This window comes from Sebastes fasciatus, chromosome 23 (genome assembly GCF_043250625.1).
Source record: "Sebastes fasciatus isolate fSebFas1 chromosome 23, fSebFas1.pri, whole genome shotgun sequence".
Taxonomy (NCBI): domain Eukaryota; kingdom Metazoa; phylum Chordata; class Actinopteri; order Perciformes; family Sebastidae; genus Sebastes; species Sebastes fasciatus.
In genome coordinates, this window is record NC_133817.1 from 22031673 (window position 1) to 22057032 (window position 25360).

Consider the following 25360-nt stretch of genomic DNA (forward strand, 5'->3'; position numbering starts at 1 on the left):
CGGAAATAATATTAAAAATAAATGTATCAATAAATTAATTGATAAATGTGACATAAATTGATACTTTTATTATCATTACTTCTTTATATTTGTATTAATTCCCTTATTTATTTATTCTTCTGTTTAATTTCTCATTTTTATGTATTGATTTGTATTGATTTTTAAATGTATTGATTTTTTTTCTATTTATTTTCTATATATTGATATATTTTTGCATTTATTTTTTATTTCTTTGTTTTTGCAACCCTTTTAGTTTATTCTATATTTATTTATGCACAATTTTCCCTTTGGATTAACCCCTTATTTATTTCCCCAAACTTATTTATTTCTGTATTCTAGTCTTTATGCATTTCTGCCTCATTGTGCAAATGAGGGGAGTTGTCCCTCTATAAAATTAATAAAAAAATAAATGCAAAAATGCATTAATTACTTAATTAAATAATCAGTTAATATTTTATGATTTTCTTTTTAATTTATATTATTCTTAATCATTTGTATTTGTAATTAAATAGTCAATTACGCCGTGAATCTAATATTTGTTTTTTGCAATACAGTGTAGTTCATTTTTTCTATTCTTATTTTCATTTCAGGTTAATAAAAATAAAAAAATATTTAGTTGCATATACCGTTTATTTAGTTATTTTCTCCAACCAAATCCTCAGTTCACCAGTTAAATATTTTTTTCCTGTGCTTTGTCCATCATGAATGGGTGACATTTAGTGCTACACTGTAGAAAACTATTATCTGCACCCAGATGTAAAGAGATAGACCTCAGTAGAAAATATTAAATATTTATACACATACAGTAAAATTATTGAATGACGTATATGGATATTATTGTAGTCAGTGGTTTCAGTAATTTATTTATATTATATAGAAAATGAGCTCTTTGGATGGTTTGGGTGGCTCTTAAAAGAGCCGTTGTGTGGTAGTGAGATCAGGTCGTCATTGGTTTAACCTCCGAAGCCGTAAAGGGTGCGGCCCTGCCTCTTCAGAGCGTACACCACATCCATGGCGGTCACAGTCTTCCTTTTGGCGTGCTCGGTGTAGGTGACGGCATCACGGATCACATTCTCCAGGAACACCTTGAGCACACCGCGGGTCTCCTCGTAGATCAGACCGGAGATACGCTTCACTCCGCCACGGCGAGCCAGACGGCGGATGGCGGGTTTGGTGATTCCCTGGATGTTATCACGGAGCACTTTACGGTGACGCTTGGCGCCTCCTTTACCGAGTCCCTTGCCTCCTTTTCCGCGTCCACTCATCTTGTCAGAGTCTAGTTTGTTCCGTAGAATAACTAATACCAGCAGAGTGCTGAGCGTCGGTATATAAAGCCCCTTTGCGGACGTAGTTGAAGACAAACCGTTGCGGACGTAAATGAAGACAGACAGCTTAGTCCGCCTTTTTTCTGATCCGTTTATCAAGCTAGAGCGTGTACGCCAGTGCATTTCCGGTTACGTTAAAAATCCGGCAATTGTACTGGCCTCTCAAGTCCTTACATGGACTATAAATGTATAATTCTCAAATATTCATTATTACAGCTGATACACTGTATTTTACTTATTGTACCTAAATTCTATTACACCAAATTTAGCTAGAATATTGTCTGTTTTCTTTTCGGATGATGACATACTGATCTACACAGACCACACTGCTGTACGTGTAGTTATAATAATACATTAATAACACAACACATTTTCTTTTCTTCTGACCAAACATGTAGAAAAGTTATTATTATTATTAAAGTAGTAACTCTTCCCTTTGCCACAAACTCTACTTTAGTACTAGTAGCTAGTAGGATTTTAAGGCTGTTTAAGGCTTCCTCAGACTACTGATAAATGCAGTCGCCTTCTTAAATACCCATAATGCAAGCACACATGATATACAGTAGTTGTATGTTCCTGTTGCAAATAGTCACCACCAAGTAGTAGAAATAAAATAGATTATGTATTGAGGATGTACATAGATAATAGCCTATATCAAGGCTACACAAGGTATTTAAAAAAACGAACATAAAAAAGATTATGCTAGAAAAATACCAGTATTACTCCATAGGTAAATAGCCTACTCCATAAAGGCCAATGGCTAAATAGCCATCATTTATTGGTTACTAAATATATATATTATAATTACACTTACTATACCACCCCTTGCAAAAACATAGTAAGAAAATACACTAAAAATATACACAAATTTATAAGGCCACATATACAAAATGTACATGAATAAAATCACAATATATACAAAGTGAAGGAGCTTTTTATTTATTCGTTGTTAGTATTTAGTTATTGTTTTACTAATAAGTAGTATTGTTTGATTTATTATTCTAGTTGTAGGGGAGCGTATCATATCACCATTTATGTTTACAGAATGCTTTTACATGTTAGGCAACAGCTTTGGTCCATGTTTACTACACTGTAACAGGAAATACTATGTTAAAAGATGTATACACCGGTTGATGTTAAAAAAAAAATCTCATAACCTTTCAGCATATTGTATTTCAAGTGTTCTGAGAGAAAACTAGACTTCTGCTCCCCCTCATGGCTCTGTTTTCAGGCTTTAGAACATCTAGCCTGTGACGGGAGACTTTGACCAATCACAGATCATTTCATTGAGAGAGCGTTCCTATTGCCTGTGCTCCATTCATTTGAACTAAACTTGGATTTCCTTCAACAGATTTCACAATGGCGACGATGCATAAACTTTCTAATTTTACAGCTAAACCGTGCACTACAAGATGATTTTATGAACATCAAAGGAGAGAAATAGGCATTCACGTAACAGAATATTGATTCATAATTGATCAGCGCTGTCTAGTTTGACCGTTTGGTCAGAGTTTGCGAGTGATTGACAGCCGGCTCTCATAGACGGCAGATGGACAGCAGACCTCAGATCAGGTTTTACTACGGTGACCAGACGGACTGTCCCGGTTTCAAGCTGGGTGTCCCGAGTCCCAACACATATCTGTAAAAACATTCAAATGTCCCAGTTTTCAACAGTCACTAACAATATGTCCCGGTTTTCACTACAATTAAAGTAAGGATATTATACCGACAGACATTTATCATGTTCCACTCATTAATTTGTTCCCATTAAATAAGTATATAGAGAGCCAGCACAGCGCACCACTGCAGTCTCTATAGAGAGTGATGTTGCGCGTGGTCAAGCCAACATTACTCACTGACGCAACAGATATCCGCTGGTTACATTTAGTGTAGTTTTGAACCACAGAACCCTCCGTGATTATGTGCACATGAAACTTGTCGTTTTGATTCATTATTCTACACAGTTCCTTCTGCGCATCAACAGGCATTTCGTCAAAATGTCGTCTGAGCTCCACAATTATAATTATAATAGCCTGAGACGAAACAAGTTAGAAAATAACGTACGTAGTCCCAGACAACAAAACGATTCCTCTGAGGGAAACTTTCTACAGGACTCCCAAATGGTCAGTGCGTCATGGCGGGGATAGCTCTGTGATTAAAGGGGGAGAAAGTAGTGAATGTGATAAATCATGATTGTCACAGCCTCTAATGCACAGCTTTTAGAATTAAGAGATTATTTAAATGTGTCTTGTTTAACGAGCTACACTGTTATATCATCTTAGTTTTATGTATTTTTTGTTTAGTTAAAAGGCAGATATTTTGTTTTTCATCAGGAATGACCTCTTTAAGAGGAGTGGGTGGCTCTTAAAAGAGCCGTTGGGGTAGTTGGGACCGGTATGGAGATTTACTTCTTGGCGGCCTTCTCGGTCTTCTTGGGCAGCAGGACGGCCTGGATGTTGGGCAACACACCACCCTGAGCGATGGTCACTCCGCCCAGCAGCTTGTTCAACTCCTCGTCGTTGCGGACGGCGAGCTGCAGATGGCGGGGGATGATTCTGGTCTTCTTGTTGTCACGGGCAGCGTTTCCAGCCAGCTCCAAGATCTCAGCGGTCAGATACTCCAGCACCGCCGCCAGGTACACCGGCGCTCCGGCACCGACACGCTGAGCGTAGTTACCCTTCCTCAGATGTCTGTGGACACGACCCACTGGGAACTGGAGTCCAGCGCGAGATGAGCGAGTCTTGGCCTTTGCTCTCGCCTTTCCGCCGGTTTTGCCTCGTCCAGACATGGTTAATTCAGATTACTTCGTAGAGTAGAAGGAGAATGCTCAAATAACGGCCAAATTCTCATTTAAATAGCCACTACGGCTCCTAGCTCGTCGCTCATTGGTCAGGTTGAGCGCCAGTGTGATCGTCCAATCAGAAATTAGTTTGTAAGATACCGTAGAGATCAAACTGCTTCCGCCCGCAGTTTGTGGGATTTACAAAATAAGAGTCACAGCAAAATAAGACTATACAAGTTAATCACAGTAGGAAAAAATAGAAATAGAAATAGAAACATCAAAAACAGCATCTATGTAGATTTAGAAAATGTTTTAAAAGGAAATTATGTTTTGTTTTTTCTATGTGAAGCTTTTGAGCTGCATGTCTGTATGAAATGTATTATATAGGCTAAATAAAGTTTGGTTTAGTCTTCAACAGCAGATCAACTTCAAGAGGATTGTCAGGTTTCTAAAAAGATACAAGGTTTATTGAACTATTGTTGTTTTTTATTATTACATTCAACAAAGCATACAGTGCCACGACTCTTGATATGTTTTCATTTTTACACTAGTTAAAGTCTGTCACAAAACAGTTGATTTTCTTTTCAGATGTTAGCTTTTCATTTAGCACACGTAAAATAAATATTTAATTAGCTTTGTAATTTCAGCCTTTATTTTCTGATTCTCCCATATCTATTGATTTTGTCAGGACGTCATAAGAAGGCCAACAATTCCTGCACAATCTCAAGTTAATTCTTTTCCTTTTTGTGTTTCATGTGACGTGGTAAAGTGTTATGGTTATTAGGTTAGCCGTAGATAGTTTGAATGGATATCTCTCCTAATCACAAAGAGAGTTTCAGCATTCAGTCCTTTCAGCAGAAACTTGTGCTGCGTTCTAATAATTAACTCATCTGATTTATTTCTTTTGTACCCTAAAATGGGAAAGTAAATCCAGTTTCCACTATTTGAGTTTGGACTGTAGATGACTGACATTTAATATGTGACATGTATTGTATATTAAGTCTGATTACCAACCACAGACTTCCAAATTAACACAAACCACTGCACAACCTTCAGATCTGAAATACTTAAATGAAAGAGTTCAGCCTCGATGTGCTCTGGAAACTGCTTTTAATCAGTTTTCAATGTTCAATATTGTATAATTGCAATACATAATACTAATCCAGGGATAATATGACGCTTAGATACTGCTTGGGTATTGTATATTTTCTCCTTGAAGTTCAAAGACACTGCACACCCATGATCTTGATATTTCATTTTATTTTTATTTCTACTACCAACTTTAATTGTTAAAGGGACTGTTTGTAACTTTCTAAGCGTATAAATGTACCAGGTCGGCACACATGTGCGCTCGCGTATGCGCGCTCACGTGTGGCCGCTGTCTCGTCTCCTCTGCCTGCTAGCCTTCACTCAGACAGCGCGCGCGTTCTCGCGTACTCGCTCCACCTCTAAACGTGAACGCGCGCTCACTCCACACTGCAGAAGAGTTAGTTTAGCTCTGAGAATATCTGGTGAATGTACAGTGGACGTTTGTGCAGAAATAAATGCTGCAGCTCCTCCAGACCAACAGAGGTTTCCCGTGTCTTGGGAAGTAACGGGGCTCCGCAGAGAGAAACGTTACGTCTCGTTACCGACCGGTTGCCGGTGTCTTCCTGCTCTCTCCGGCTGCGGGCGGAGGGAGACGAGTTTCTCGCTGGAGAGCCCTGCTGCTGAAGCCTGCGCTGAAGCAGGAGAAGCAAACACAGTATCAGCATTGATTCATGGAGAGACCTTCGTCTGGTCAGCTAACATTACTGCCAAGCAGCTGAAATATAGAGTGATATTGTGCTTTTAGCTGACGTGTGTTGCCTCACTGTTTTGAGCGATGCTCGTTCATGTCCATTTAGAGCAGTGGTCTCAAACTCAATTTACCTGGGGGCCGCTGGAGGCAGAGTCTGGGTGAGGCTGGGCCGCATCAGGTATTCCACAAAAAAAGCTTTGTTAAAAAAAAAACAATCTTTTCAAACGTCATTATTAACAGTTCTTTAACTTGAATGGGTTCTTCTGAACATGAACGGTTCTTCTGAACATGAACTGTCCTGAACATGAATGGAACATTGAAGAACATGAACGGTTCTTCTGAACATGGCCTCTATTGCGTCTCCCACTTTTCCTGAAATTGTCTGTGCTCGTCACCAATCTTTCTCTTCACTGCAGGCTTTGAAAAAGACATGATTGGGGCTGTGTGACAAGATATATATTCATTCCACTTGGTGTCACTCCGCAATAAAGTTGTGCCTGCTGTGTTTGTGTTGCTCTGCAATTACACCACCAAACCGCTAGTTGGCGGCGGCGTCTCTATGAGTTTCCTTCTTCTTCTTGTACTACAAACAGAAACTGAGCGGAGTTGGAGCTAATAACTGTTGAACCACAGAACTTTTACTGACATTACTGGAACGCCGAAAAGAGAAAATATATCTGAGTCGATTTGTGTGAACAAACATTGAAAAGATGGAGGCAGAGAGAAGTAGAACTTTCTGTAGTTGTCCGGGGTCCTGGCCGCTCAGCATCGCTGAGAGACTGGACCAATCACAGCTGTTGCGGTCTGCGTCGCCGCGACGTGTAGTTACATTTCTGGAGAGGTGCACGTCAGGCTACGGCGTCGATTCAACGCAGAAGTATAAATCAAGCTTTAATCAAGCTTATGCGATGTTACACGGGCGCCGCCATAGTTGTTGTGAAATGTTTCTCTGCTTGCATCAAGCCCGGCCGATTGCCCACCCCCGGGAGCCATATACCCCACTGTGATTGGTAGGTTCGTTCAGCTCGGGCTCGCGCAACAAAGGGACCTTCCACGGCAAACTGCCATTCACATAAAACTCGCGGGCCGAGGGCGCCTGGTTAGCTCAGTTGGTAAAGCGGGCGCCCATGTAACAAGACTTGGTCCTGACCGCGGCGGCCCGGGTTCGAATCCGGCCTGTGGCCCTTTCCGCATCCACTCTCTCTCTCTCCCCCCTTTCCAAGACTCTATCCACTGTCCTGTCAATAAAAATGAAAAAATGCCCCCAAAAAAAAAAACTAACATTAAACTTTCATATCAAGGTGGGGGTCACAAAATATCGTCTTGCGGGCCGCAATTGGCCCGCAAGTTTGAGACCCCTGAGCATAAGCACGACGCTGACTTTCGTTGATTTCACGGCCACAGGTGCTGCTGTTAAGAAGCATTTCTGAAAGTTACAAATAGTCCCTTTAAATGTATAATTTTATTTAATTTTTTTTCTACTACTACTCTGACTTTGATTGTAAGATACAACATTTTATTTTATTACTACAACTACTCTACAGACTTTAATTATTAGATTCAAAATTGAATTTCATTTATTATTTTTCTAATACTACTCTACTATATTATATTATTATGTTTAATTTTATTGTTTTTTTTATTATATTTTAGTTCTACTACTACTCTACTGACTTTAATTGTTAGATCCAAAATGTTATTTTAATTTTATTTAAACTACTACTCTGCAAACTTTGACTGTTATTTTATTTAATTTATTGATATAAATCAATTTTCACTGTTTTACATCTCTACAATTCTTTTTTTTATCCCATGTCCTTTTATTCTTCAACTATTTATTTTATCTTCATTTAAAATTAATTTAATTTTTTTGCCTACCACTTTCACTCCTAATTTTGAAGCTTTATTATTATTATTATTATTCAAACCTCATATAAATATTTGGCACCATTACTGTGTTCACCTCAGACAAATAACTCTACAATGTCTTATCCTACACATTTTATTTAGTTAAAAGGGCAGCCACTTAGTTTTTCTTGAGGAATGATCTCTTTAAGAGGAGTGGGTGGCTCTTAAAAGAGCCGTTGGGGTAGTTGGGACCGGTATGGAGATTTACTTCTTGGCGGCCTTCTCGGTCTTCTTGGGCAGGAGGACGGCCTGGATGTTGGGCAACACACCACCCTGAGCGATGGTCACTCCGCCCAGCAGCTTGTTCAACTCCTCGTCGTTGCGGACGGCGAGCTGCAGATGGCGGGGGATGATTCTGGTCTTCTTGTTGTCACGGGCAGCGTTTCCAGCCAGCTCCAAGATCTCAGCGGTCAGATACTCCAGCACCGCCGCCAGGTACACCGGCGCTCCGGCACCGACACGCTGAGCGTAATTACCCTTCCTCAGATGTCTGTGGACACGACCCACTGGGAACTGGAGTCCAGCGCGAGATGAGCGGGTCTTGGCCTTTGCTCTCGCCTTTCCGCCGGTTTTGCCTCGTCCAGACATGGTTAATTCAGATTACTTCGTAGAGTAGAAGGAGAATATTCCACGAACGGCTAAATACTTATTTATATAGACACAGTGGCTCCAAACTCGTCGCTCATTGGTCAGGTTGAGCGCCAGTGTGATTGTCCAATCAGAAACGAGTTTGTAAGATATTGTAGAGATCAAACTGCTTCCGCCCGCAGTTTGTGGGATTTAAAAAATAAGAGTCACAGCAAACTAAGGCTATATATGTTAATCAAAGTAAGAAACAATATAAATAGAAACATCAAAAGCAGCATCCATCAGTGATGTTATAGCCTTAGCCTTGTTTAATCATAATAATAATCATCATTATTTGTATCCCTGGTGTTTATTTTATTTTATTCTATTAACTTTTATTTATTCATTTTTACATGTTATTGTTGTCATTTTTTGTCTTGCAAAATTGCATTTATTGTTGATGTTTTTTGTTGTTGTTTTTTCTATGTGAAGCACTATAATGTAAGTAGGCTAAATAAAGTAAATCAGCAGATCAACTTCAAGAAGATGGTCAGGTTAATAAAGAAATATTTGTGTTGTTTTTCGATGAGCCATGACTTGATATGTTTTAATTTTTACACTAGTTAAAGTCTGTCACAAAACAATTGTTTTTCTTTTCAGATATTAACTTTTTCTTTAGTTGTTTAGCACACGTAAAATAAATATTCAATTACCGTTGTAGATTCGCCCATGGTTTTCTGATTCTCTCATATCTATTGATTTTATCAGTACATCATAAGAAGGCCAACAGTACCTGCACAATCTAAAAAAACGGACTCTTATATACTCATTTTTGTTCTTCTGATGTATTTAAGTGTTAAATATGTGCATTTAAGCAACATTAAATGTTTTTTTTAATACACACAAAAGCCTATTTTTATTATTATTAAATTACCCAAACAATGGTCCCACTGGGCCCAGTCAGTAATCCAGTCTGTAGACTAGAAATGGAGGTTCAGATACAGAGTAGAGTAGAGTAGAGTAGAGTACAGTACAGTACAGTACAGTACAGTACAGTACAGTACAGTGATGGAAGCACAGAGGTCACACAGTAGAGCAGAGTAGAGTACAATATAGTAGAGTACAACATGTTGTAGAGTACAGTAGAGTGCGGCAGAGTGATGGAGGCTAAGAGGTCACACAGTAGAGTAGAGTAGAGTAGAGTAGAATGATGGAGGCTCAGTGGTCAGACAGTAGAGGGTAGAGTAGAGTAGAGTTGAGTAGCGTGATGGAGGATCAGAGGTCAGATAGTAAAGTAGAGTAGAGTAGAATGATGGAGGCTCAGTGGTCAGACAGTAGAGTAGAGTAGAGTAGAGTAGAGTAGAGTAGAGTAGAGTAGAGTATTGGGATTCTGAGGTCAGACGGTAGAGTAGAGTAGAGTAGAGTAGAGTAGAGTAGAGTAGAGTAGAGTAGAGTAGAGTAAAGTAGAGTAGATTGATAGGGGCTCAGAGGTCAAACAGTAGAGTAGAGTAGAGTAGAGTAGAGTGATGGAGAGTGATGGGGGTCCGAGGTCAGACAGTAGAGTAGAGTAGAGTAGAGTAGAGTAGAGTAGAGTGATGGAGGCTCGGAGGTCAGACAGAGGAGTAGAGTACAGTAGATTAGAAGAGGTCAGACAGTAGAGTAGAGTAGAGTGATGGGGTTCAGAGGTAGTACAGTAGAATAAAATAGAGTAGAGTAGAGTAGAGTAGAGTAGAGTAGAGTAGAGTAGAGTAGAGTTATGGGGTTCCGAGGTCAGACAGTAGAGTAGAGTAGAGTAAAGTGATGGGGTTCCGAAGTCAGACAGTAGAGTAGAGTAGAGTAGAGTGATGGGGTTCCGAGGTAAGACGGTAGAGGAGAGTAGAGTAGAGTAGAGTAGAGTAAAGTAGAGTAGATTGATAGGGGCTGAGAGGTCAAACAGTAGAGTAGAGTAGAGTAGAGTAGAGTAGAGTAGAGTAGAGTAGAGTAGAGTAGAGTAGAGTAGAGTAATGGAGGCTCAGTGGTCAGATAGTAGAGTAGAGTAGAGTAAAGTAGAAGAGGTCAGACAGTGGAGTAGAGTAGAGTACAGTTGAGAGTAGAGTAGAGTAGAGTAGAGTAGAGTAGAGTAGAGTAGAGTAGAGTAGAGTAGAGTATAGTAGAGTGATGGGATTCCGAGGTCAGACGGTAGAGTAGAGTAGAGTAGAGTAGAGTAGAGTAGAGTAGAGTAGAGTAGAGTAGAGTAGAGTAGAGTAGAGTAGAGTGATGGGGGCTCAGAGGTCAGACAGTAGAGTAGAGTAGAGTAGAGTAGAGTAGAGTAGAGTAGAGTAGAGTGATGGGGGCTCAGAGGTCAGACAGTAGAGTAGAGTAGAGTAGAGTAGAGTAGAGTAGAGTGATGGAGGCTCGGAGGTCAGACAGAGGAGTAGAGTACAGTAGATTAGAAGAGGTCAGACAGTAGAGTAGAGTAGAGTGATGGGGTTCCGAGGTCAGACAGTAGAGTAGAGTAGAGTAGAGTAGAGTAGAGTAGAGTAGAGTAGAGTAGAGTAGAGTAGAGTAGAGTAGATTGATATGGGCTCAGAGGTCAAACAGTAGAGTAGAGTAGTGTAGAGTAGAGTAGAGTAGAGTAGAGTGATGGAGAGTGATGGGATTCCGCGGTCAGACGGTAGAGTAGAGTAGAGTAAAGTAGAGTAGAGAAGGGTGATGGGGGTCCGAGGTCAGACAGTAGAGTGGAGTAGAGTATAGTGATGGGATTCCAAGGTCAGACGGTAGAGTAGAGTAGAGTAGAGTAGAGTAGAGTGATGGGGGCTCAGAGGTCAGACAGTAGAGTAGAATACAGTAGAGTAGAGTAGAGTAGAGTAAAGGAGAGTGATGGGGGTCCGAGGTCAGACAGTACAGTAGAGTAGAGTAGAGTAGAGTGATTGGATTCCGAGGTCAGACGGTATAGTAGAGTAGAGTAGAGTGATGGAGGATCTGAAGTCAGAGAGAGGAGTAGAGTAGAGTAGAGTAGAGTAGAGTAGAGTAGAAGAGGTCAGACAGTAGAGTAGAGTAGAGTAGAGTACAGTTGAGAGTAGAGTAGAGTAGAGTAGAGTAGAGTAGAGTAGAGTAGAGTAGAGTAGAGTAGAGTAGAGTAGAGTAGAGTAGAGTAGAGTGATGGAGGCTCAGAGGTCAGACAGAGGAGTAGAGTACAGTAGATTAGAAGAGGTCAGACAGTAGAGTAGAGTAGAGTGATGGGATTCAGAGGTAGTAGAGTAGAGTAGAGTAGAGTAGAGTAGAGTAGAGTAGAGTAGATTGATATGGGCTCAGAGGTCAAACAGTAGAGTAGAGTAGAGTAGAGTAGAGTAGAGTAGAGTGATGGGGTCCGAGGTCAGACAGTAGAGTAGAGTAGAGTAGAGTAGAGTAGAGTAGAGTAGAGTAGAGTAGAGTAGAGTAGAGTAGAGTAGAGTAGAGTAGAGTAGAGTGATGGGATTCCGAGGTCAGACGGTAGAGTAGAGTAGAGTAGAGTAGAGTAGAGTAGAGTAGAGTAGAGTAGAGTAGAGTAGAGTAGAGTAGAGTAGAGTGATGGAGGCTCGGAGGTCAGACAGAGGAGTAGAGTACAGTAGATTAGAAGAGGTCAGACAGTAGAGTAGAGTAGAGTAGAGTGATGGGGTTCCGAGGTAAGACTGTAGAGTAGAGTAGAGTAGAGTAGAGTAAAGTAGAGTAGATTGATAGGGGCTCAGAGGTCAAACAGTAGAGTAGAGTAGAGTAGAGTAGAGTAGAGTAGAGTAGAGTAGAGTAGAGTAGAGTAGAGTGATGGAGAGTGATGGGGGTCCGAGGTCAGACAGTAGAGTAGAGTAGAGTAGAGTAGAGTAGAGTAGAGTAGAGTAGAGTAGAGTAGAGTAGAGTAGAGTGATGGGATTTTGAGGTCAGACGGTAGAGTAGAGTAGAGTAGAGTAGAGTAGAGTAGAGTAGAGTAGAGTAGAGTAGAGTAGAGTAGAGTGATGGAGGCTCGGAGGTCAGACAGAGGAGTAGAGTACAGTAGATTAGAAGAGGTCAGACAGTAGAGTAGAGTAGAGTGATGGGGTTCAGAGGTAGTACAGTAGAGTAAAATAGAGTAGAGTAGAGTAGAGTAGAGTAGAGTAGAGTAGAGTAGAGTAGAGTAGAGTAGAGTGATGGGGTTCCGAGGTCAGACAGTAGAGTAAAGTGATGGGGTTCCGAAGTCAGACAGTAGAGTAGAGTAGAGTAGAGTAGAGTAGAGTAGAGTAGAGTAGAGTAGAGTAGAGTAGAGTAGAGTAGAGTAGAGTGATGGAGGCTCGGAGGTCAGACAGAGGAGTAGAGTACAGTAGAGTAGAGTAGAGTAGAAGAGGTCAGACAGTAAAGTAGAGTAGAGTGATGGGGTTTAGAGGTCAGACAGTAGAGTAGAGTAGAGTACAGTAGAGAGTAGAGTATAGTGATGGGGTTCCGAGGTCAGACAGTAGAGTAGAGTAGAGTAGAGTAGAGTGATGGGATTCCGCGGTCAGACGGTAGAGTAGAGTAGAGTAGAGTAGAGAAGGGTGATGGGGGTCCAAGGTCAGACAGTAGAGTGGAGTAGAGTATAGTGATGGGATTCCGAGGTCAGACGGTAGAGTAGAGTAGAGTAGAGTGATGGGGGCTCAGAGGTCAGACAGTAGAGTAGAATACAGTAGAGTAGAGTAGAGTAAAGGAGAGTGATGGGGGTCCGAGGTCAGACAGTAGAGTAGAGTAGAGTAGAGTAGAGTGATGGGATTCCGAGGTCAGACGGTAGAGTAGAGTAGAGTAGAGTAGAGTGATGGAGGATCTGAAGTCAGACAGAGGAGTAGAGTAGAGTAGAGTAGAGTAGAGTAATGGAGGCTCAGTGGTCAGACAGTAGAGTAGAGTAGAGTACAGTTGAGAGTAGAGTAGAATAGAGTGATGGGGGCTCAGAGGTCAGACAGTAGAGTAGAGTAGAGTAGAGTAGAGTAGAGTAGAGTAGAGTGATGGAGGCTCGGAGGTCAGACAGAGGAGTAGAGTACAGTAGATTAGAAGAGGTCAGACAGTAGAGTAGAGTAGAGTGATGGGGTTCAGAGGTAGTACAGTAGAGTAGAGTAGAGTAGAGTAGAGTAGAGTAGAGTAGAGTAGAGTAGAGTAGAGTAGAGTAGAGTGATGGGGTTCCGAGGTCAGACAGTAGAGTAGAGTAGAGTAGAGTGATGGGGTTCCGAGGTAAGACGGTAGAGGAGAGTAGAGGAGAGTAGAGTAGAGTAAAGTAGAGTAGATTGATAGGGGCTCAGAGGTCAAACAGTAGAGTAGAGTAGAGTAGAGTAGAGTAGAGTAGAGTAGAGTAGAGTAGAGTAGAGTAGAGTGATGGAGGCTCGGAGGTCAGACAGAGGAGTAGAGTACAGTAGATTAGAAGAGGTCAGACAGTAGAGTAGTGTAGAGTGATGGGGTTCAGAGGTAGTACAGTAGAGTAAAATAGAGTAGAGTAGAGTAGAGTAGAGTAGAGTAGAGTAGAGTAGAGTAGATTAGAGTAGAGTAGAGTAGAGTAGAGTAGAGTGATGGGGTTCCGAGGTCAGACAGTAGAGTAGAGTAGAGTAAAGTGATGGGGTTCCGAAGTCAGACAGTAGAGTAGAGTAGAGTAGAGTAGAGTAGAGTAGAGTAGAGTAGAGTAGAGTAGAGTGATGGGGTTCCGAGGTCAGACAGTAGAGTAGAGTAAAGTGATGGGGTTCCGAAGTCAGACAGTAGAGTAGAGTAGAGTAGAGTGATGGGGTTCCGAGGTAAGACTGTAGAGTAGAGTAGAGTAGAGTAGAGTAAAGTAGAGTAGATTGATAGGGGCTCAGAGGTCAAACAGTAGAGTAGAGTAGAGTAGAGTAGAGTAGAGTAGAGTAGAGTAGAGTAGAGTAGAGTAGAGTAGAGTAGAGTGATGGAGAGTGATGGGGGTCCGAGGTCAGACAGTAGAGTAGAGTAGAGTAGAGTAGAGTAGAGTGATGGGATTCCGAGGTCAGACGGTAGAGTAGAGTAGAGTAGAGTAGAGTAGAGTAGAGTAGAGTAGAGTAGAGTAGAGTAGAGTAGAGTAGAGTAGAGTAGAGTAGAGTAGAGTGATGGAGGCTCGGAGGTCAGACAGAGGAGTAGAGTACAGTAGATTAGAAGAGGTCAGACAGTAGAGTAGAGTAGAGTGATGGGGTTCAGAGGTAGTACAGTAGAGTAGAGTAGAGTAGAGTAGAGTAGAGTAGAGTAGAGTAGAGTAGAGTAGAGTAGAGTGATGGGGTTCCGAGGTCAGACAGTAGAGTAGAGTAGAGTAGAGTAGAGTAGAGTAGAGTAGAGTAGAGTAGAGTAGAGTAGAGTAGAGTGATGGGATTCTGAGGTCAGACGGTAGAGTAGAGTAGAGTAGAGTAGAGTAGAGTAGAGTAGAGTAGAGTAGAGTAGAGTAGAGTAGAGTAGAGTGATGGAGGCTCGGAGGTCAGACAGAGGAGTAGAGTACAGTAGATTAGAAGAGGTCAGACAGTAGAGTAGAGTAGAGTACAGTTGAGAGTAGAGTAGAGTAGAGTAGAGTAGAGTAGAGTAGAGTAGAGTAGAGTAGAAGAGGTCAGACAGTAGAGTAGAGTAGAGTAGAGTAGAGTAGAGTAGAGTAGAGTAGAGTAGAGTACAGTAGAGTGATGGGATTCCGAGGTCAGACGGTAGAGTAGAGTAGAGTAGAGTGATGGGGATCAGAGGTCAGACAGTAGAGTAGAGTAGAGTAGAGTAGAGTAGAGTAGAGTAGAGTAGAGTAGAGTAGAGTAGAGTGATGGAGGCTCGGAGGTCAGATAGAGGAGTAGAGTACAGTAGATTAGAAGAGGTCAGACAGTAGAGTAGAGTAGAGTGATGGGGTTCAGAGGTAGTACAGTAGAGTAAAATAGAGTAGAGTAGAGTAGAGTAGAGTAGAGTAGAGTAGAGTAGAGTGATGGGGTTCCGAGGTAAGACGGTAGAGGAGAGTAGAGTAGAGTAGAGTAGAGTAGAGTAGAGTAGAGTAGAGTAGAGTAGAGTAGAGTAGAGTAGAGTAGAGTGATGGGGTTCCGAGGTCAGACAGTAGAGTAGAGTAGAGTAAAGTGATGGGGTTCCGAAGTCAGACAGTAGAGTAGAGTAGAGTAGAGTAGAGTGATGGGGTTCCGAGGTAAGACGGTAGAGGAGAGTAGAGTAAAGTAGAGTAGATTGATAGGGGCTCAGAGGTCAAACAGTAGAGTAGAGTAGAGTAGAGTAGAGTAGAGTAGAGTAGAGTAGAGTAGAGTACAGTAGAGTAGAGTAGAGTAGAGTAGAGTAGAGTAGAGTAGAGTGATGGAGGCTCGGAGGTCAGACAGAGGAGTAGAGTAGAGTACAGTAGAGTAGAGTAGAGTAGAAGAGGTCAGACAGTAAAGTAGAGTAGAGTACAGTAGAGAGTAGAGTATAGTGATGGGGTTTAGAGGTCAGACAGTAGAGTAGAGTAGAGTACAGTAGAGAGTAGAGTATAGTGATGGGGTTCCGAGGTCAGACAGTAGAGTAGAGTAGAGTAGAGTAGAGTGATGGGATTCCGCGGTCAGACGGTAGAGTAGAGTAGAGTAGAGTAGAGTAGAGAAGGGTGATGGGGGTCCAAGGTCAGACAGTAGAGTGGAGTAGAGTATAGTGATGGGATTCCGAGGTCAGACGGTAGAGTAGAGTAGAGTAGAGTAGAGTGATGGGGGCTCAGAGGTCAGACAGTAGAGTAGAATACAGTAGAGTAGAGTAGAGTAAAGGAGAGTGATGGGGGTCCGAGGTCAGACAGTAGAGTAGAGTAGAGTAGAGTAGAGTAGAGTAGAGTAGAGTAGAGTGATGGGGTTCCGAGGTCAGACAGTAGAGTAGAGTAGAGTAAAATGATGGGGTTCCGAAGTCAGACAGTAGAGTAGAGTAGAGTAGAGTGATGGGGTTCCGAGGTAAGACGGTAGAGGAGAGTAGAGTAAAGTAGAGTAGATTGATAGGGGCTCAGAGGTCAAACAGTAGAGTAGAGTAGAGTAGAGTAGAGTAGAGTAGAGTAGAGTAGAGTAGAGTAGAGTAGAGTAGAGTGATGGAGGCTCGGAGGTCAGACAGAGGAGTAGAGTAGAGTACAGTAGAGTAGAGTAGAGTAGAAGAGGTCAGACAGTAAAGTAGAGTAGAGTACAGTAGAGAGTAGAGTATAGTGATGGGGTTTAGAGGTCAGACAGTAGAGTAGAGTAGAGTACAGTAGAGAGTAGAGTATAGTGATGGGGTTCCGAGGTCAGACAGTAGAGTAGAGTAGAGTAGAGTAGAGTGATGGGATTCCGCGGTCAGACGGTAGAGTAGAGTAGAGTAGAGTAGAGAAGGGTGATGGGGGTCCAAGGTCAGACAGTAGAGTGGAGTAGAGTATAGTGATGGGATTCCGAGGTCAGACGGTAGAGTAGAGTAGAGTAGAGTGATGGGGGCTCAGAGGTCAGACAGTAGAGTAGAATACAGTAGAGTAGAGTAGAGTAAAGGAGAGTGATGGGGGTCCGAGGTCAGACAGTAGAGTAGAGTAGAGTAGAGTAGAGTGATGGGATTCCGAGGTCAGACGGTAGAGTAGAGTAGAGTAGAGTGATGGAGGATCTGAAGTCAGACAGAGGAGTAGAGTAGAGTAGAGTAGAGTAGAGTAATGGAGGCTCAGTGGTCAGACAGTAGAGTAGAGTAGAGTAGAGTAAAGTAGAAGAGGTCAGACAGTAGAGTAGAGTAGAGTACAGTTGAGAGTAGAGTAGAATAGAGTGATGGGGGCTCAGAGGTCAGACAGTAGAGTAGAGTAGAGTAGAGTAGAGTAGAGTAGAGTAGAGTAGAGTAGAGTAGAGTAGAGTAGAGTAGAGTAGAGTAGAGTGATGGAGGCTCGGAGGTCAGACAGAGGAGTAGAGTACAGTAGATTAGAAGAGGTCAGACAGTAGAGTAGAGTAGAGTGATGGGGTTCAGAGGTAGTACAGTAGAGTAGAGTAGAGTAGAGTAGAGTAGAGTAGAGTAGAGTAGAGTAGAGTAGAGTAGAGTAGAGTAGAGTGATGGGGTTCCGAGGTCAGACAGTAGAGTAGAGTAGAGTAGAGTGATGGGGTTCCGAGGTAAGACGGTAGAGGAGAGTAGAGGAGAGTAGAGTAGAGTAAAGTAGAGTAGATTGATAGGGGCTCAGAGGTCAAACAGTAGAGTAGAGTAGAGTAGAGTAGAGTAGAGTAGAGTAGAGTAGAGTAGAGTAGAGTGATGGAGGCTCGGAGGTCAGACAGAGAAGTAGAGTAGAGTACAGTACAGTAGAGTAGAGTAGAGTAGAGTAGAAGAGGTCAGACAGTAAAGTAGAGTAGAGTGATGGGGTTTAGAGGTCAGACAGTAGAGTAGAGTAGAGTACAGTAGAGAGTAGAGTATAGTGATGGGGTTCCGAGGTCAGACAGTAGAGTAGAGTAGAGTAGAGTGATGGGATTCCGCGGTCAGACGGTAGAGTAGAGTAGAGTAGAGTAGAGTAGAGAAGGGTGATGGGGGTCCGAGGTCAGACAGTAGAGTGGAGTAGAGTATAGTGATGGGATTCCGAGGTCAGACGGTAGAGTAGAGTAGAGTAGAGTAGAGTAGAGTAGAGTAGAGTAGAGTAGAGTAGAGTAGAGTAGAGTAGAGTAGAGTGATGGGGGCTCAGAGGTCAGACAGTAGAGTAGAATACAGTAGAGTAGAGTAGAGTAAAGGAGAGTGATGGGGGTCCGAGGTCAGACAGTACAGTAGAGTAGAGTAGAGTAGAGTGATGGGATTCCGAGGTCAGACGGTAGAGTAGAGTAGAGTAGAGTAGAGTAGAGTGATGGAGGATCTGAAGTCAGACAGAGGAGTAGAGTAGAGTAGAGTAGAGTAGATTAGAGTAGAGTAGAGTAGAGTAGATTAGAGTAGAGTAGAGTAGAGTAGAGTAGAGTAGAGTAGAGTAGAGTAGAAGAGGTCAGACAGTAGAGTAGAGTAGAGTACAGTTGAGAGTAGAGTAGAATAGAGTAGAGTAGAGTAGAGTAGAGTAGAGTAGAGTAGAGTAGAGTGATGGAGGCTCGGAGGTCAGACAGAGGAGTAGAGTAGAGTACAGTAGAGTAGAGTAGAGTAGAGTAGAAGAGGTCAGACAGTAAAGTAGAGTAGAGTGATGGGGTTTAGAGGTCAGACAGTAGAGTAGAGTAGAGTACAGTAGAGAGTAGAGTATAGTGATGGGGTTTCGAGGTCAGACAGTAGAGTAGAGTAAAGTAGAGTGATGGGATTCCGCGGTCAGACGGTAGAGTAGAGTAGAGTAGAGTAGAGTAGAGTAGAGTAGAGAAGGGTGATGGGGGTCCGAGGTCAGACAGTAGAGTGGAGTAGAGTATAGTGATGGGATTCCGAGGTCAGATGGTAGAGTAGAGTAGAGTAGAGTAGAGTAGAGTAGAGAAGGGTGATGGGGGTCCGAGGTCAGACAGTAGAGTGGAGTAGAGTATAGTGATGGGATTCCGAGGTCAGACGGTAGAGTAGAGTAGAGTAGAGTAGAGTAGAGTAGAGTGATGGGGGCTCAGAGGTCAGACAGTAGAGTAGAATACAGTAGAGTAGAATAGAGTAAAGGAGAGTGATGGGGGTCCGAGGTCAGACAGTACAGTAGAGTAGAGTAGAGTAGAGTAGAGTGATGGGATTCCGAGGTCAGACGGTAGAGTAGAGTAGAGTAGAGTAGAGTGATGGAGGATCTGAAGTCAGACAGAGGAGTAGAGTAGAGTAGAGTAGATTAGAGTAGAGTAGAGTAGATTAGAGTAGAGTAGAGTAGAGTAGAGTAGAGTAGAGTAGAGTAGAAGAGGTCAGACAGTAGAGTAGAGTAGAGTACAGTTGAGAGTAGAGTAGAATAGAGTAGAGTAGAGTAGAGTAGAGTAGAGTAGAGTAGAGTAGAGTAGAGTAGAGTAGAGTGATGGAGGCTCAGAGGTCAGACAGAGGAGTAGAGTACAGTAGATTAGAAGAGGTCAGACAGTAGAGTAGAGTAGAGTGATGGGGTTCAGAGGTAGTAGAGTAGAGTAGAGTAGAGTAGAGTAGAGTAGAGTAGAGTAGAGTAGAGTAGATTGATATGGGCTCAGAGGTCAAACAGTAGAGTAGAGTAGAGTAGAGTAGAGTAGAGTAGAGTAGAGTAGAGTAGAGTGATGGAGAGTGATGGGGGTCCGAGGTCAGACAGTAGAGTAGAGTAGAGTAGAGTAGAGTAGAGTAGAGTAGAGTAGAGTAGAGTAGAGTAGAGTGATGGGATTCCGAGGTCAGGCGGTAGAGTAGAGTAGAGTAGAGTAGAGTAGAGTAGAGTAGAGTAGAGTAGAGTAGAGTAGAGTAGAGTAGAGTGATGGAGGCTCGGAGGTCAGACAGAGGAGTAGAGTACAGTAGATTAGAAGAGGTCAGACAGTAGAGTAGAGTAGAGTAATGGGGTTCAGAGGTAGTACAGTAGAGTAAAATAGAGTAGAGTAGAGTAGAGTAGAGTAGATTAGAGTAGAGTAGAGTAGAGTAGAGTGATGGGGTTCCGAGGTCAGACAGTAGAGTAGAGTAGAGTAAAGTGATGGGGTTCCGAAGTCAGACAGTAGAGTAGAGTAGAGTAGAGTAGAGTAGAGTAGAGTAGAGTAGAGTGATGGGGTTCCGAGGTAAGACGGTAGAGTAGAGTAGAGTAGAGTAGAGTAGAGTAGAGTAGAGTAGAGTAGAGTAGAGTAAAGTAGAGTAGATTGATAGGGGCTCAGAGGTCAAACAGTAGAGTAGAGTAGAGTAGAGTAGAGTAGAGTAGAGTAGAGTAGAGTAGAGTAGAGTAGAGTAGAGTAGAGTAGAGTGATGGAGGCTCGGAGGTCAGACAGGGGAGTAGAGTAGAGTAGAGTAGAGTAGAGTAGAGTAGAGTAGAGTAGAGTAGAGTAGAGTAGAGTAGAGTAGAGTAGAGTGATGGAGGCTTGGAGGTCAGACAGAGGAGTAGAGTAGAGTACAGTAGAGTAGAGTAGAGTAGAAGAGGTCAGACAGTGGAGTAGAGTAGAGTGATGGGGTTCAGAGGTCAGACAGTAGAGTAGAGTACAGTACAGTAGAGAGTAGAGTAGAGTGATGGGGTTCCGAGGTCAGACAGTAGAGTAGAGTAGAGGAGAGTGATTGGGTTCCGAGGTCAGACGGTAGAGTAAAGTAGAGTAGAGCAGAGTAGAGTAGAGTGATGGAGGCTCGGAGGTCAGACAGAGGAGTAGAGTAGAGGGATGGAGGCTCAGAGGTCAGACAGTAGAAACTGTAGGAGCAACTTAGGACATGGTGTTGCAAGTTCCTCCTCTAGATAGTATTTATTATGGCTTCCTTCTGGTGTCCTTTTGAGCCATATTTCTATCACCAAGAAAACGTGTCAACAAGGCATCTATTAAATAAAGTTCCGCTCATTCATCGGTTTACTCACGGTTATATGTCCGTTCTGTCAATGGATGCATTGATATCGATTTGCAGCCTGTGTGTGTGCGTGCGTGTGTGTGTTAAACTACATAAACCAACCCAAACAACCCAAACAGGATATGCCGCGGCAACCCAAAGTAAAGAAAAAAGATTAACTTAAACTTTGTCTTAGTGAAATGAACAAAACTATATTAAAGCCCGTTAAAAAACTATTTCGGCTCTTGGCGTCCTTAAACAGCTGCGCTGTGCACAGCTGATACTAAATCACTATGACAGCATCCACTGGTGCCAAATTTATAAACAATTTAATGCCATGGTTGGCCACATGGGGCAAAAATACCAACCACTATCAACATAATGTACCTCTTATAATAAGGAATTAAACTTCTCCTTTCTTAATATTTGGCTCCTACATACCGGCCCCTATTGTTCTAAGTGAAAAACGTAACAATTCAACTAAACAAAAAAAATGGAGCCAAACTAAAAATAAAATAAATAAGTTTCTTAGCGTACTACCTCATAACTGTGTTATGTGTTTGAGTGCACTTGAAATATTGATTTAATCTGAAGCTTCTACTAAGAGGCATATCTTGCTGATTGGCCGCTGTAGAGTGCTGGTCTTTGTCTTCAGCAGTACACTCCTGACATGTCCTCTTGAGTCAGCCTTTGCTTCTATGATTCTACCCAAGATCCATGAGCCTCTAGGGGCATTACTGTCTGCCACCACTACGATATCTCCTGTTCTGAAGTTTCTCTTGGTGTGATTCCACTTCTGCCTTGCTTGCATCAGAGGAAGGTATTCTTTTATCCATCGAGTCCAAAAGACGTTTGAAATGTATTGGATTTGTCTCCATCTGCGCTTGGCATATAGATCTTCCCTTTGGAACAATCCAGGTGGGAGAATGGGTTGCACCTTGAGCTGCAACAAATGATTGGGTGTAAGGGGTTCCAAGTCATTTGGGTCACTGGAGGTTGTTGTTAAAGGGCGACTGTTAAGTATGGCCTCAACTCCACACATGACTGTTTCCAAGCTTTTGTCATCAAGAGTCTGCTGTTTTGTGACTGACAGAAAGATTCTCTTGATTGAACAAATCAATCTTTCCCACACCCCACCATGGTGTGAACCTGCAGGTGGGTTGAATGTCCATTTTACTCCTCTTTGCAAGAGAGCATCTTTGATCTTATTTAGGTTCCAAGCTTGGAGTGCTTCTCTCAACTCTCTCTCAGTAGCAACAAGATTTGTGCCATTGTCTGATCTGATTTCCTTAACCTGCCCTCTCCTGCAAATGAAGCATCTGAATGCATTTATACATGAACTGGTGTCAAGGGAGTGGGCCACTTCTAAGTGAACAGCTCTACAGGACAGACATGTGAAGATTACTCCATATCGTTTGACTAGGCTTCGGCCTCTCTTGACTTCTATTGGCCCGAAGTAGTCTACACCAACAAGTGTGAAGGGAGGTAACTCAGGTGTCAGACGGTCTCTGGGTAAATCTGCCATTTTTTGCTCACCTAGAGCTGAGTGAAGGCGTCTGCATGTACCGCACTCTGATATAACCTTTCTAGCGAGGGTGTTCGCACAAGGGATCCAATATTTCAGTCTTAACTGAGATAACATGATGTTTCTTCCACTGTGGCCTACTTGGTCATGGATGTGTTTGAGCAACAGCTTGGAAACATGATGATCCTTCGGCAGGATTATTGGATGCTTTGTTTCCTCTGGCATATCCGACCTGCTTAGTCTTCCGCCCAGTCTGAGCAGGCTATTCTCCAATCTAGGGTCTAAGTTAAAGATGGGGCTATCCTTTCTTACTGTGAGGCCCTTCTTTAAACTTGCAATCTCGTTTTGAAAGCCCTGATGCTGACAGAAGCATGCAATAGCTTTTTCAGCACCGCTTATGTCATCCACTGAGAGACTGACATTTGTTATGGAGCTTTTAAACTTGTCCATCTTTTCCTTAATTAGTCCATTCCATTTTGCTTGACTTGCTTCCTGTGACTGGACTGTTTCAACAACTTCTTTTCTTTTCACATGCAGGTCTCGAAGCAGTTTCTTGAGTTTTAGAAGCCAGGCGACTGACTTTGTAAGTCGGTGCCAAGATGAGAAGTGATGAATCAGAGAACTAGTGCTGTTGTGTTGTTCTTTCATTATTGTATTGACAATTACTCGTTCCTTCTTTATCTCAGGGTCATCTGGACAAATCGAAGTTAGTTCAGTTGTCAAGATGGGCCACTCCTGCTCTACTCTTTTTTAGAAAGACCGGTCCATTTTCCAAAGATCTGATCTTATGAGGGCTACAGCAGTTAGACCTCTAGAGGCAAAGTCTGCCGGATTGTCTTTAGTGTTGATGTATCTCCACTGCTTGACATCTGACACTTCTCTGATGGCACTAATTCGATTGGCCACAAATGTCTGGAATCTTTTGGTCTCGTTTTTAATATGCTTCAAGACTGCAGTGCTGTCAGTCCAAAACACTGATCTGTCTAGCTGCAGATGTAGCTCTGAGGTTAACAGCTAACATGGCTGCAGTCAACTCCATCCGAGGTATGGTAATCTGCTTGAGGGGCGCTACTCTGGCTTTTCCCATCACAAATGCTACATGCACTTGATCTTGTGTGTTGGTGAGCCGCAGGTAGGACACTGTTCCATATCCAAGCTCACTCGCGTCACAAAAATGGTGCAATTGTGCCCATTTTATCTTGCCAAAGCTTGGTGGTTTAATGCATCTACTAATGCTTAAGTTCTCAACCGTACGAAGATCTGCAAGCCACCTTTGCCATGGTTGAATGAAACCATCTGGGACCTTTTCATCCCATCCATATTTTAGCTTGCAGAGCTCTTGCGAGATTAGTTTTGCAGTGTAGATGAATGGTGCTATAAATCCAAGAGGGTCGTAAACAGAGCTTACGACCGACAAAATGCCTCTTCTAGTACAGGCTTGTGGCTTAAGTGCAACCTTGAATGTAAACTTGTCATCTTCCACTGACCACTGGATTCCAAGAGCTCTTTCAATGGGAAGGTCTTCTGAGTCTAAGTCCAAGCTCTTTATTTCTTTTGCTCTGTCTTCTTTGGGTATAGAAGCCTTGTGCAGTCTGCAGAGTTCTTTACAGAGTGCTATTGCTTGTCTTTCTGTGGACACGGACCTAAGACAATCATCAACGTAGAAGTTGTCCATTACAGTGCCGATGGCCTCAGCAGAGAATTTATCCTTGTTGTCCTCTGCAGCTTTTTTGAGTGCATAGATAGCACAGCTTGAAGACGACGTAGCTCCAAAAAAAATGCACTGTCATCCTGTATTCCCCAAGGCTTTGGTGGAAATCACCTCCTGGCCACCATAGAAAGCGCAGGAAGTCTTTGTCTAATGGCGTGACTCTAACTTGATGGAACATACCTTCTATGTCAGCCATCATAGCAACAGGCTCCTTCCTGAAACATAACAAGACACCTATGAGGGTGCTGGTTAAGTTTGGACCTTGAATGAGCTCATTATTCAGTGAGAATCCATTGAAAGAGGCGGAGCAGTCAAACACAACAAGGATCTTTTCCTTCTTGGGATGGTATACGCCATGTTGTGGTATATACCACACCTTTCCATCGTTTCTTTTAAGCTCAGACCTTGGTACAGCTTCAGCATGACCTTTTTCTATGACCCCTTGCAGGAAAGCGGTGTATTCTTCTTTTAACTTTGTATCCTTTTGTAACTTTCGTTTCAGGCATGATGCGCGATGCTGGACCACTTGAAGATTATCAGGCACTTTAACTTCGTCCTTTTTAAAGGGCAACGGTAGCTGATAGTGTCCATCCTTGATTTCAGCCTTTTCCATTATCCCCATGAATCTTTTGTCCTCCAGCGACATCTAATTTTTTTCTTCATAGGCCTTTTCAGGGAAGTCATGGTTATACTGCTGTAATAGCAAGTCACTCAGGTTAGATACTGAAATGCAATTGGCATAGATGACTTGATTATTTTCATTAGATGGGTTATCCAAAAGGCCATTTACCACCCATCCTAAGACGGTTCTGACGGCATATGGCACATCGCCTTGGCTGTTGATAACTTGCCGTGGTTCTAGAAGCTTGGGTGCATTCATTCTTATGAGTAGCCCAATGTCTGCATCAATGTGTGGTATATGGACCTCTTTTAGGTAGGGCCATTTTTTGATCATGTCATCAGTGATTACAGGCTCTTTCGTGACTGGAATTTCATCCTGAATGTATGTCTCAGGGAGCTGTAAAAATTCCTCTCCATCAAGACCGCTCACTTCAAGGCCTTTGAGCACACTGCTTCCCACTATTTTCTGTTGACCCATAGTGCGCAACAGGATTCTTGTTTTTTTTCCTTGGACTTGTAACTGCTGCCTAAGGGCTTCAGTGCAGAAGGATGCAGAGCTTCCTTGATCCAAGAATGCATGTGTCTGTATTATCAGATTTGAATTTAATGCCTTTACTTGAACAGGTATGACAGAAAGTGGGACTAATTGAGTGTTACCGGCCCCCGTCCAGGCATTGGAGTCCAAAGAGACTAGTGCACTTACAGATGCTTTCTCTGTCTTTACTGGATTTTCAAATGTCCGTCTTCGCATATGTAGGACTGTTGGATGCCTGAGAGTACATTCTTTGCAGATCATTCTTTTCTGACAGTTTCTACTAAGATGCCCTCTGGTGAGACAGTCAAAACATAT

General features: G+C 42.6%; 1 protein-coding gene and 1 pseudogene across 1 annotated transcript; both read right to left on the minus strand.

Annotated features, from left to right (window-relative positions):
• Positions 1-279: 279 nt before the first annotated feature.
• LOC141761739 (histone H4-like) lies at positions 280-2094 on the minus strand. Its single transcript, XM_074625340.1, has one exon. The coding sequence runs from the start codon at positions 1446-1448 to the stop codon at positions 954-956; it is 495 nt and encodes a 164-aa protein (XP_074481441.1). The 5' UTR covers positions 1449-2094; the 3' UTR covers positions 280-953.
• A 147-nt stretch (positions 2095-2241) lies between these two features.
• On the minus strand, positions 2242-8422 carry LOC141761742 (uncharacterized; annotated as a pseudogene).
• Between the last annotated feature and the right edge of the window lie 16938 nt (positions 8423-25360).

Coding starts and splice junctions, on each gene's coding strand:
- LOC141761739 (XM_074625340.1), bottom strand. CDS start 1,448: ATGCACTGGCGTACACGCTCTAGCTTGATAAACGGATCAGAAAAAAGG.